The 13,153-nt window shown below is 37.6% G+C and overlaps 1 protein-coding gene across 1 annotated transcript in view; it reads left to right on the top strand.

Annotated features, from left to right (window-relative positions):
- Positions 1–13,153, top strand: part of EIF5B (eukaryotic translation initiation factor 5B) — an 82,023-nt gene that overhangs the window by 62,247 nt on the left and 6,623 nt on the right. The window contains 4 exon segments of the mRNA XM_032592771.1: positions 9,500–9,631; positions 10,049–10,231; positions 10,367–10,528; positions 11,905–12,036. Coding sequence (XP_032448662.1) covers positions 9,500–9,631; positions 10,049–10,231; positions 10,367–10,528; positions 11,905–12,036 — 609 coding nt within the window.

Genomic DNA, 13,153 nt, shown 5'->3' with positions numbered 1-13,153 from the left:
TGGTGAATGATCCTTTTCAGTGTATTGTTGAATTCAACTTGCTCATATTTTGAGGATTTTTTCATCTGTGTTCATTAGACATTAGCATGCAGTTTTCTTTTTTTGTAATGTCTTTGGTTTTGGAATTGGGGTAATCCTAGCATCATAGAATGTATTTGGAAATTTTCCTTCCTCTTCTATTTTCTGAAATAGTTTGAGCAGAATAGCTATTAACCGTTTTTTAAATGTTAGGTAGAATTCCCCTTTGAAGCCATTTGGTTTCAGAAGTCCTAGACTTTTGTTTATTGGGACTGTTTTCATTATTGGTTCAATTTTGTTACTAGTAATTGGTCTGTTTAGATTTTCTGTTTCCTCCTGATTCTGTCTTAGAAGATTGTATGTTTTCCATTATTATTTCTTCTAAGTTGTCAAAGTTGTTGGCATATAATTTTTTTGTAATAAACTCATAGTCTTTTGTATTTCTGTGGTGTCAGTTACTTCTCTTTAATTTCTGATTTTGAGTCTTCTTTTTTCTCAATGAGTCTAGCTAAAGGTTTATTAATTTTGTTTTTTGTTTCAAAAAATGAGCTGTTGGTTTCATTGACTTTTCCTGTTTTTTTTTTATAGTCTCTTTCATTCACTTCTTCTCTGATTATTTCCTTCCTTCTACTAAGGGGCTTTTTTTGTTTTTGTTTTTCCATTTTTAGGTATAAGGTTAGATTGTTTACTTGAGGTTTTTCTACTTCTTCTTTTTTTGAAATTTATTGTCAAATTGGTTTCCATACAACACCCAGTGCTCATCCCAAAAGGTGCCCTCCTTAGTACCCATCAGAGATTTTTCTGCTTCTTGAGATATGCCTGTATTGCTATGAATTTTCCTCTTAGAACTGCTTTCACTGTTATCACAAAGATATTGGACTGTTGTGTTTTTGTTTTTCATTTGTCTCAAGATATTTTTTTTTAATTAAAAAAAAGTTTTTTGAATGTTATTTTTGAGAGAGAGACAGAGCACGAGCTGGGGAAGGGCAGAGAGAGAGGGAGGGAGACACAGAATCTGAAATAGGCTCCAGGCAGGGCTCAAACTCTGAACCAGCAAGATCATGACCTGAGCCAAAGTTGGGCAGTGAACCATCTGAGCCACGCAGGTGCCCCTTGTCAAGTTATTTTTAAAATTTCCTCTTTGATGTCTTTGTTGACCTGGTTGTTTAGTACCATGTTGTTTAGCTTCCACATGTTTGTTTGTTTTCAGTTTTTTTTCTTTTTTCTAGAAAAATGTAATTGATTTATATTTTTATACTGTTGTGATTCTAAAAGATTGATATTATTTCAGTCTTCTTAAATTTATTGAAACTTATTTGTGGCCTAACATGATCTTTCCTGAAGAATGTCCATGTGCACTTGAAAAGAATGTATTCTTTTGTTTGTGCATGGCATGTACTGTACATGTCCGTTAAGTCCATTTAGTCAAATGTGTCATTCAGAGATACTGTTTCTTTATTGATTTGTACCTGGATGATCTGTCCATTCAGGTAAGTGGGGTATTAAAGCCCCTACTATTCTTGTATTACTTGCAGTTTCTCCTTTACATCTGTTAATAATTGCTTTATTTATTTATTTAGGTGCATAAATATTTACAATTGTGGTATCTTCTTGTTGGATTGATTTCTTCATTATTCTGTAGTGTCCTTCTTTGTCTCTTGTAATAGTCTTTGCTTTAAAGTCTCTTGTCTGATATTAGCATTGCTGCCCTGGCTATTGTTTTCTTTCTACTTTCATGTACGTGGAATAGCTTTTTCTATCCCTTTTCTTTTACTCTGTATTGTTCAGGGCTAAAGTGTAGGCAGCAAATGGTTCTATTTTCTTTCTTTTTTTTTTTTTTAAGCTTATTTATATATTTTGAGAGATAGAGCAAGCACTCCACAGGCAGGGGAGGGGCAGAGAGAAGGAGAGACAGAATCCCAAGCAGGCTCTGTGCCATCAGCACAGAGCCCCATGTGGGGCTCGAACTCAATGAACTGTGAGATCATGATGACCTGAGCCAAGATCAAGAGTTTTGGAACACTTAACTGACTGAGCCACATAGGTGCCCCAAATGGTTCTGTTTTCTTAACCATTCTGCACCCTATGTTTTTTGATTGGAACATTCAGACCATTTACCTTTCAAGCAATTATTGATAAGGATGTACTTATTGCCATTTTCAATTGTTCTCTGGTTTTTTTGTAATATCTCTTCTTCCTTTCCTTCTCTTGCTCTCTTTTTTGTGATTAATGATTTTCTTTAGTGTCATGATTGGATTTTTTTGGTGTGTCTGTTAATGGTTTTGTGGTTATCATGAAGTTCATGTATATAACATCCCAAGTATATAGCAGTCCTGTTAATGGTCCACTTATGTTTGAGCATCGTCTAGAAGAACTTCATTTTTATTTACCTCCTCTACATATTAAATATATATTGTTATATTTTGCATCTTTTTTATTTTGTCAGGCTTCTTTCCTTTCATAATTTTGTTCTCTCATGGCCTTTTCTTTTCCATTTACAGAAGTCTTTTGACATTCTTATAAGGCTGTTGTAGTGGCAAAGAACTCCTTTTTGTTTGGGAAACTCTTTAGCTGTCCTTCATTTCTGAATGATAATCTTGCTGGGTAGTGTTCTTGATTGTGGTTCTTTTCTACTCCTTTCTGGCCAGCAAATTTCTGCTGAAGTATCAGCTGATTGCCTTGTGAGGCTTCATCTCGTTTGGAGCTTTCTGTGCCTCCTGAATCTGAATGTGTTTCCTCTCCAGGGGTAGGGACGTTTTTCAGCTATTACTTCTTAGGATAAGTTCTCTGCCCCTTTTTTTAAGTCTTCTCCTTATCAGGCCTTTATAACATGAATGTTTGTTTGCTTGATGTTACCCTGTTATCCAACAGACCCCTTACTCTATAATTATTTTTAAATTCTTTTTTCCCCCCTTTGGTGCTTTCCATTCCCCTGCTCTCCAAATCACTGATCCATTCTTCTCATCCTCAAATCTATCGAATCCCTTTAATGTGTTTTTCATCTGCTATTCTTCAACTCTGATTCCTTCTTTTTTATATTTTATATGTCTTTTTTGAAGTTCTGCCTGACTTCATTCATGGTTCTCTCCAGTCCAGTAAGCATCTTCATTACTATTACTTTGAACTCTTGATCAGGCATACTGCTGATCTCCATTTCATTTAATTCTTTTTCTGAAGTTTTATCTTTTTCTTTGTTTGGAGTATATTCTTTTTGTCATTTTGATTTACTTCTTCTGTTTATTTCTATGGATTAGGTGGAACGGCTATTTTTCCTTAACTAGAGGGAATGATCTTGAGTGTGGGTTCCTGTGTAGAATGTGCTTGGTGAGTTGGGGTGGCTATCTGGACTGTGGTGTTTATGGACTGTGGATCCTAGCATTCTCCATGCTAGGGCCACCCTGGTGTGATACTCAGAAGTGAAGTGGGTTCAAACCAGGTGTTCCTGGGGCTCTTCACCCAGAGGGCAGCACAGCTGGAGTTGAAATGGGTGGAAGCCAGGGGGTCCCAGGGCTCTCTTTATGGAGGGCACCCTAACATCACAACTAGAGCTGAAGTGGGTGTAACCGAGGGGATTCTGGGGCTCTCCTTGCAGAGAACACTGACAGGATAGCTGAAACTGAATGGACACAGGCTGGGGCAGTACTGTGGCACTCTGCATTGAATGCACTCTGAGTACAGCTGAATCTGAAGTGGATGCGAGCTAGGGCTCCTGGGGCTCTCCACGCAGGGATGCCCTGTAGGGTGACTAAAGCCAAGGCAGGTATGGGCAAGGATTGTCCTGGGTCACTGCACACAGGGGTGTCCTGGCAGGGCGGCTAGAACCAAGGTGGGTACAGACTGGGGGTGCCTTGGGCACTCCATGAAGGAGATTCCCTGGCGAGTTGTCTGGAGTATAAGCTGGTGTGGGTTGGGAGGTTCTAATATGCTCTAAGCCAGGGGAGTCCTAGCAAGTTGTCTGGAGCTGCAGTGGTGTGGGCCTGGGTGTTCTAGGGTGCTTTGTGTTTGTGTCACTTTGACGGACAGCTGCAGCTGTAGTGAGGCATGTAGTGAGGCTGGCTAGGCATGTCCTGGTATGCTGCACCGCACAGGAGCCATCTTGATGGAATGGCTTGGGTCGGGTGTGGGCTAGGGACTCAGGGCTAACTGAGGTGTTAGGCCATCTAGAATGCCTGGACCTTGCTCCTGTCCACGCTGCCAGGGTGGAGGCACTTGACAGTTCCTCTTGACCTGGAGAGAGTTTCAGCAGTTCCCCTGCTGTTAGGCAGGGTTCTGGAGCTGGTTCCTTTATATTCTAGATGTCTTCGCAAACCACAGCTTTTTTTTCTGCACCCCAGGGCAGATGAATCTACTCACAGTCCTTCAGTACTATCCTTCCACACAGAAGTTTGCAGTGTTGATGGGGGTCCTCTTTGTTTCTGTGTCTCTGTCTCTCTTGCCATTCTCTACATGGTCTTTGTTGTACAGAAGCTGTTAACTCTCCGTTCTTCTTCAGGATGAATTGTTCTGTAAATAGGTATAGTTTTAGTGTGTCCCTGGAGGTGGTGAGGTCAGTGTCTCCCTATATATTGCCATCTTGGACCAGCAGTTCTGCAATGAATTACTTTTGAATCTTTGTTGACTACTAATTGACCATGTACATATGTCCCTTTTTGGTATTTATCTTCTCTTCCATTGACCTGTATATCTATCCTTATGCCACTACTACCCTGTTTTGGTTATTATAATTTATAGTTATGTCTTGAAAGCAGGTATTGGTAATTTTAACTTTTTGTTTCTCAGAATTGTTCTGGTTATTTTAGGGTTCTTGAATTTTCATATGAAGTTCAGAATCTGCTTAGTTTTTACGAAAGGACTTTTGGAATTTTGTGTGGGATTGTATTTAATTTGTAGGTAAATTCTGTGAGAGTTGACATTTTATCAAAATTGAGTCTTCTGATAAGTGAACATGACATCTCTATATTTATTTACTTAGTTTTTTATTTCTTCTTGGTGATATTTTGTACCTTTATTGTCCATGTGTTAGACATATTTTTCTAAATTTATCCATAGTATTTTCATGGTTTTGATGCTGTTGTGAATAACATTTAAAATTTTGGGGTTTGTAATTTATATAGGAATATAGTTGATTTTTATGTATTCATTTTTAAATCTTGTGATGTTACTAATTTCACTGATTAGGCCTAGAAGCTTCTTTTGTAGATCATGTGGGATTTTCCATCTACATGATTATGTTATCTGCAAATAAAGGGTTTGTTTTACTTTTTCCCTTCATGCGTGTGCTCTGTAAATTTTCTTCTTCCTGACTGCACTAACTAGACCTTCTGGAACAATGTTGAATAGAAGTAATGACAGACTTCTTGCTTTCTGCCCTACCTTAGGGGGAAGTACTTGATCTTTCACCATTACATGTGATGTCAGCAGTAGGTTGCTTAAAGTGTTACTCTTGTTTAAGTGATGAGATGTTAAAATTTGTCAGATGGCTTATTCTGCTTAAGATATTCATGTGGCTTTTCCTCTTTATTCTGTAACATGAGTTACTGTTGATATTTTGAGGAGACTTTACTAACATTTTATTATGAAGACTTTTTTTTTTTTTTATAGAGCCATTTAAGATTTCATAGCAGTGTTGACAGGAAGGTAGAGATTTCCCACATACACGTATGCATAGCCTCCCAATATCAGCACCCTCCCTCCCACACCAGAGTGGTACATTTGTTGTAATTGATGAACTTACACTGACACATCATTATCACCCAAAGTCTATAGTTTAGGGTTCATTCTTGGTGTTGTACATTCTGTGGGTTGGACAGATGTATAATGACATGTATCCAACATTTTGGTATCATGTAATTTTCACTGCTTTAAAAATCCTTTCCACTTTGCCTGTTTCTTACCCCATCTCTCAGTCCCTGGCAAAAAGATCCCTGATCTTTGTACCGTCTGCATAGTTTTGCCTTCTCTGGAGTGTCATAGGTGGAATCATATAGGATTTTACAGTAAGCTTTTTCAGATTGCCTTCTTTCACTTAAAAATAAGAATTAAAGTTTCCTCCACGTATTGTCATGTCTTGGTAGCTCATTTTTTAGTTGTTTTTTTTTTTTTAATTTTTTTTAACGTTTATTTATTTTTGAGACAGAGACAGAGCATGAACGGGGGAGGGTCAGAGAGAGAGGGAGACACAGAATGTGAAACAGGGTCCAGGCTCTGAGCAGTCAGCACAGAGCCCGACGCGGGGCTCGAACTCACGGACTGCGAGATCGTGACCTGAGCCGAAGTCGGACGTTTAACCGACTGAGTCACCCAGGCGCCCCTCATTTTTTTGTTTTAAGATCATTTATTTTGCTTAATAATTCATTCCGTTGTCTGGATACACTACTGTTTATTCATTACCCATTGAAGGACATCTTGGTTGCTTTCAGGTTTTGCAGTTAGGAATAAAAGCTGCCATGAACCTCTTTGTGCAGGTTTGTGTGTAAGCATATGTTTTCTGGTTCTCTGGGTGAATATCAAAGAGTGTGATGGTGGATTGTTATGGTAAGAGTTTTAAGTTTTGGAACAAACTGCCCAAGTGGCTGTAACGGTTTGCGATCCTGCCAGCAGTGAATGAGAGTTGCTACATCTTTACCAACATTTGATGTTGAGTTTTGGATTTTAGTCATTCTAGTAGGTATGTAGTGGTATCTCGTTGTTGTTTTAATTTGTGTTTCCATAAGATGTGGAACATCTTTTCATATGCTTATTTGCCATCTCTGAGTTGTCAAATTCTTTGGCCCATTGTTAAATTGGATTCTTTATATTCTTATTTTTGAGTTTTAAGAGTTCTTTCTGTATTTTGGATATAGGTTCTTTATCAGATGGGTCTTCGGCAAATGTTTTCTCCCAGTCTGGCTTCTTGTTTGATTCCCTAGACTCACTTTCACAGAAACTTAGCATTTTAACGAAGTTTAGCTTATCATATTCTTTCTTTCATGGATTATGCCTTTGGTTGTGGTGTCTAAATAGTCCTCACCACAGCCAAGGTCATCACATTTTCTCCTGTTTTATCTTCCAGGAGTTTTAGAGTTTTATGTATTACATTTTGGTCTGTGATTATTCTGAGTTAATTTTTGTGAAGAGTGGAAGGCCTGTATTGTGTCTAAGTTGTTTTTTTTTACATGTGCATGTTCAGTTGTTCACTATTTGTTGATTACTTTTGGATTTTTAAATGTTAAACCAGCCTTGCATTACTAGAATAAACCCCACTTACTTGGTCATGATGCATTATCTTTTTCATGTATTGCCTGATTTGATTTGATAAGTTTTTGTTGATGATTTTTGTGTCTGTATTCATGAGTGACTTTGCTTTATAGTTTTGCTTTACTGTCTTTTGTCTGGTTTTGATATTAGCGTAATGTTGGCTTTGTAGGATGAGTTGAAAGGTATTTCCTCCTTTATTATCTGAAAGAGTTTGTATAGAAATGATAGAATTTTTTTAAATGTTTGATGGAATTCACTAGGAAGCCATATCTGCATAGAATCTCTTAAACAGGTACAGGTTATTTAGGTTTTTTATTTGTCTTTTATCAGTATAGAAATTTGTATTTCAGAGAACCAGCTCTTTATTCTATTGATATTCTCTATTGTTTTATTTTATATCTCATTGATTTCCAGTGTTAATTTTATCATTTGCTTCTTTCTTCTTTGATTTTCCTGTCCTCTTCCTTTCTAACTTCTTAAGGTGGAATCTTAGATTGTTGATTTCAGATATTTTTTCTTATCTAATAGAAATATTTGAGGGTAAGTTTAGCTCACTGTTATAAGCACTGCTTACATATTTTATGCTTTTATTATTTAGATCAAATAATTTTCTGAATATGGAATTCCAGATTTAAAAAATTTTTTCCCTTCATCATTATTGCTTTATGGCTTTTATCTCTAATAGTCCTTCATTTCCTTGTATATAATACATCCTTTTCTGTGATTGTTTTTAAGAACTTTCCTTTTAAAGGTTCATTAGTGAGATTTTGTAATGATTTTCTTAGATCTGTGGATTTATAGTCTTCATCTGTTTACAAAAATTAGGTTATTCAGAGGTTTTTCATGAATGACTAAGGTTTTCTTTCATTCTTTTTTCTTTGTATGCTTCAGCTGGGAGTTTTTATTGCTATATCTTCAAGGCCTTCAGTCTTTTCTTTTGTAATATGTAATTTACTGTTAAGCTTATCTAGTAAATTTTTATTTCATATTACGTGTTTTTTAAAGCTCTTCATATTTTTTCTTTAAAGTCACATATTTTATTTATTTTTTTTATTTTTTTTTTTTTAAATTTTTTTTTTTTCAACGTTTATTTATTTTTGGGACAGAGAGAGACAGAGCATGAACGGGGGAGGGGCAGAGAGAGAGGGAGACACAGAATCGGAAACAGGCTCCAGGCTCTGAGCCATCAGCCCAGAGCCTGACGCGGGGCTCGAACTCACGGACCGCGAGATCGTGACCTGGCTGAAGTCGGATGCTTAACCGACTGCGCCACCCAGGCGCCCTAAAGTCACATATTTTATAATAATTGTTTTAAGAATCTCGTATGCTAATTATATCAACTTTGTCATTTCTGGATCTGTTCCTACTTACTAATGTTTCTCCTTTGTAGCATTCAGATTGAGGAAGCTTCTTTATATTGTAACCCTAGACTTAGGAAATGGATTTTGCTTGTTTCTTTTTCCTACTAATTAGTTTTCCTGTCTATACCCATTTATCACACTTTTGAAAAGTGAAAGAAAATACATGATTTATTTAACAGAGTAAATCTAATGTGAGCAATAAATTAAAATGGACTGTTCTCTGAAATAGGATGCAATTATTACTATTTTTTTTTTTGCTGTAATTTTCCTAGTGATGATATTTGCTATATTTCTTATTTTTATTTACTAAACAAAACCATTTTGGAATTCCAGCAACATGTGCTAATAGTGCCAGGATAATTCTAGGATCTCATCTTTTGCAGACAAATGACAGCCTCTCATGAACTGGTTTGGAGGCTCATGGGCAGCTTGTTACCTCAGAAGTTTCTAGTTGAAGAAGGGCTGCAGTTAGGGGCACCTGGGTGGCTCAGTCAGTTAAGCATCTGACTTCAGCTCAGGTTATGATCTCGCAGTCTGTGAGTTTGAGCTCCATATTCGAGCTGTGTTGACAGCTCCGAGCCTGGAGCCTGCTTCAGATTCTGTGTCTCCCTCTCGCTTTCTGCCCCTCCTCCACTCATGTTCTCTCTCTCTCAAAAATAAATAAACATTAAAAAAAATTTAAAAATGAAAATAAATTAAGGGACTACAGTTTAAGCGGGTTGTATGGGCTTTTTGGTATAATAAAATATTTGAGTAATTCACACTCTTCTGAATATGTATAATATACACTAGGAGTTTTTAGGAACTTTAATTTAGGAACTTAATTAAGTTCCTTAGCATTCTGAATGTTTTCAAGATGTTTCTTATGAAAAATTTTTGTCCAGATTGATAGGTTGTATGATTGGAAAAAGAGCCCTGACTCTGATGTGGCTGCTACTTTAAAGAAGCAGAAAAAGAATACAAAAGATGAATTTGAGGAGCGAGCAAAGGCTGTTATTGTAGAATTTGCACAGCAGGTAAGAAAACTTTCCCTTCTTAGTGAAGAGCCTATGTTATAGAATATTTTTCCTTTTGTTATATTGTCCTTATAATAAAGCTAGCATTTTCACTAATACTGGTTCTGTTCCCCTATCACTGGCAAGTAATGATCTCCATTCTTTTCCCTTATCCCTTTTTAAGTTAGAAAGCTGATATTTCAAAGATCTGTCTTTGTAAAGTCTGAATGTTTAAATTTTAAAAATAAAGTTGACTGGGAAAGCCACTACTTTTCTGTGATACAACTAATACCTACAGGTTATACATGATCTGGAGTGTTTTTTAGGAGTTTCAGAAAGATGAGTAATTTGCTTATCTATTAGCTAGTCAGTCATGCTGTTCTGGATACTTCCTTCCAGTTTGGCCTTTTGGAATGATTTTGCTTTTCCTGTCTCTAGGGTTTGAATGCAGCTTTGTTTTATGAGAACAAGGATCCCCGTACTTTTGTGTCCTTGGTACCTACCTCTGCACATACTGGTGATGGCATGGGAAGTTTGATCTACCTTCTTGTCGAGTTAACTCAGACCATGTTGAGCAAGAGACTTGCACATTGTGAGGAGCTAAGAGCACAGGTGATGGAGGTAATGATCAGCTTTTCAGTTTATTTTCCCTTTTGTTTTTAACATGGAGGTCTTGGATGGGGATGTTTCCTACTCTTAGATTCAGTCAATATAGTGCAGCATATATTTCACTCCCTTTGCGATTATGTCTCTTAGGTTAAGGCTCTCCCAGGAATGGGCACCACCATAGATGTGATACTGATCAATGGGCGTTTGAAGGAAGGAGATACAATTATCGTTCCTGGAGTAGAAGGGCCCATTGTAACTCAGATTCGAGGCCTCCTATTACCTCCTCCTATGAAGGAATTACGGGTGAAGGTAAGCCTGGGTGGCAAGTGTTGACACACGGGGATGTGTACATTGTGTATAAGTTCTGCTGAGGTCCCTTCTTGACTTCGAGAGTTGGTTGGCTTAATATGCTCTCGCTCCTTGTCTTATTTTGAATCCCGCATACAGGATCATCTGTCAGAGTGGAGATGTGTGCAAGTTTTTATTTACCACCTAAGCTTTCCATGAAAACTGAAGTGTATTATTTTGGTTCTACACTGCTAAGTAGTCTCTTACTAACATTTTTTATTATGAAATAAAACATTAATACACAAAATTCCATAAGCATAGAAGACAAGTTTAACCAATTTTTAGGAAGCAAACAGGTAAAGAATCAGAACATTGCTGATATCCCCGAAGCCTGTGTGCTTCTTACTGATGTTAGTCCCTCCCCTCTCCCCACCCCTCCCCCCCAGTCCCCCACATTCCTAAAAGTTAACTGCTTCCATTTCCATGATAGTAATTAATATCCTTTTTAAACAATACGTGAGTGTGGGGTTCTCAAAAATCTGTATGGACTTTATATATGTGGAGTCCTTTTCCATTCCTTTGTATCTGGCTTCTTTTGGTCAAAAAATACTTTTAAGATTTATCCATGTTGTTCCCTATAGCTATTGTTGATTTTTGTTGTTGTGTAGTATTCTACTGAATGAATATATTATGGTTTATCTGTTCTGTTGATGGAAAGTGTAGGCTATCTCCAGTTTTAAAACTTTTATTATTACCAGCAGTGTCATTCCTACGAATATTCTTGTATTATCTCTTGGTGTAGTTGTGCAAGTTTCTCCAGGGTGTATGCCTAGGAGTGAATTGCTGAGTCCTCACTTACACTTAGCTCCAGTTTTACTGGATAAGGCCATATTGTTGTCCACAGTAAGTCTAACAAGTTATACTTTCAACTGCAGTATATTAGAATTTTCATTATGTCACGTCTTGTCAGCTCTTTGATGCTGTCAGAGTTTAAAATTTTTTCCTGTCTGGTAGCTCGTTGTTTCATTTGGTACTTGCCTGATTGAAATATGGTTGGCTATTATTTTGTATGTTTATTAGCCATTTAAATTCACTACTTTGTGAAATGTCCCTGTGTTCCAGCATTGTCTGTCTTTATTACAGAGTCATGGGATTTGTCTATGTAGTCAGGATACTAGTCTGTTAGTGGCTTGTATATATTGTACCATCTTCTACTCTGTGACTTGTCTTTGTACCTTTTCTGTGGAATCTTATGAAACAAATGTTTGTTTATTGCTTTTTATGTTTACTTTAAGAAAAATTTCCCTATCCCAGTGTCATGAAAATACTGTCTCTCACATCATCTTCTATTAACCACTTCCAAATAAATGTGGTAACAAATATTTTGATCTTTGTAGAACCAGTATGAAAAGCATAAAGAAGTAGAAGCAGCTCAGGGGGTAAAGATTCTTGGAAAAGACCTGGAGAAGACATTGGCCGGCTTACCCCTCCTGGTGGCTTATAAAGAAGATGAAATCCCGGTTCTTAAAGTAAATTACTTTTTTAAACCTCCAAAGCTATTTGAGTTCTGCTGGTGTGTCAGTAGGGCACATGCTGGTAATGATGAATGAAGTGGGCACCTTTGTCTTTGTGAAGCCTAACCTGGTGGCTCATAGCAAACAGTTGATGCTTTTAGATTACTTCAGTTTACACAGCCCTGTGAATGAACATTAATATTATATAGACTAGAATTTTAAGGTACACATTTTATTTAAATAAAAAATGAAACAAAAGCTAGAAGCTATTCATGTTTTTTAAGATCAGAATATGCAGGGGTGCCCGGGTGGCTCAGTCAGTTGAGCATCCAGCTCTGGATTCCGGCTCAAGTCATGATCTTGCAGTTCATGAGTTTGAGCCCTGCGTTGGGCTCCACGCTGACAGTACGGAGCCTGCTTGGCACTTTCTCTCTCTGCCCCTCCCACACGCTCTCTCAAAAATAAACTTTAGATACCAGAATATGCAGACAGAACTCAAGATAATCTTGAAGTCATTTTAAAATTTGCCTATCTGTAGGAGCAGATGTCCACCGGAATCTAGCATAGTTACACAGAGTCAAACTTTGAGTTTATGTACTCGCTTGCCAGAGAGAAGATGGCACTGTTCTGAGCACACGGCTCATCTACTACGCTGAGACCACTGTTATTCTTCAGGCAGCACCAGGTCACCACCATCAAGGAAGTGGCCACCTTAGAGCCAGTAAGAACAGGGCACGCATTCCTCTTTGGCCAGTACCAACTATGGCATGAACATAGCTGTTGTAGTTATTTCTGGGGAGAATGTCTTCATCCCTAAAGGAGCAGTGACTGAGGAAAAGGGTGCTGAGGTTAGGGTATTTCGGTTAAGGCTTAAGGCAGTCAAGCAGACCCTTTAGGCTAGCACAACACATTACATTTATGTAATGCTTTTTAACTTTGAAAAGATTCTCATTTCATTCAGCTCACCCATCTACCTTCTTTGCCAAGTACAGCAGAGGTTAAATAGATTTCAACATTAGTAATCTAAAGACAGATGTATGGGACACATTTCAGATATGGGCCCTGAATCTCCTTCTCCATTCCAGTACAGGTTCTGCTATGCCTTACTTTTTCTTAGGCTTGCTTTCATGTT

This window comes from Lynx canadensis, chromosome A3 (assembly GCF_007474595.2).
Source record: "Lynx canadensis isolate LIC74 chromosome A3, mLynCan4.pri.v2, whole genome shotgun sequence".
Classification (NCBI taxonomy): Eukaryota; Metazoa; Chordata; class Mammalia; order Carnivora; family Felidae; genus Lynx; species Lynx canadensis.
This window is presented reverse-complemented; position numbering and strand designations above follow the sequence as displayed.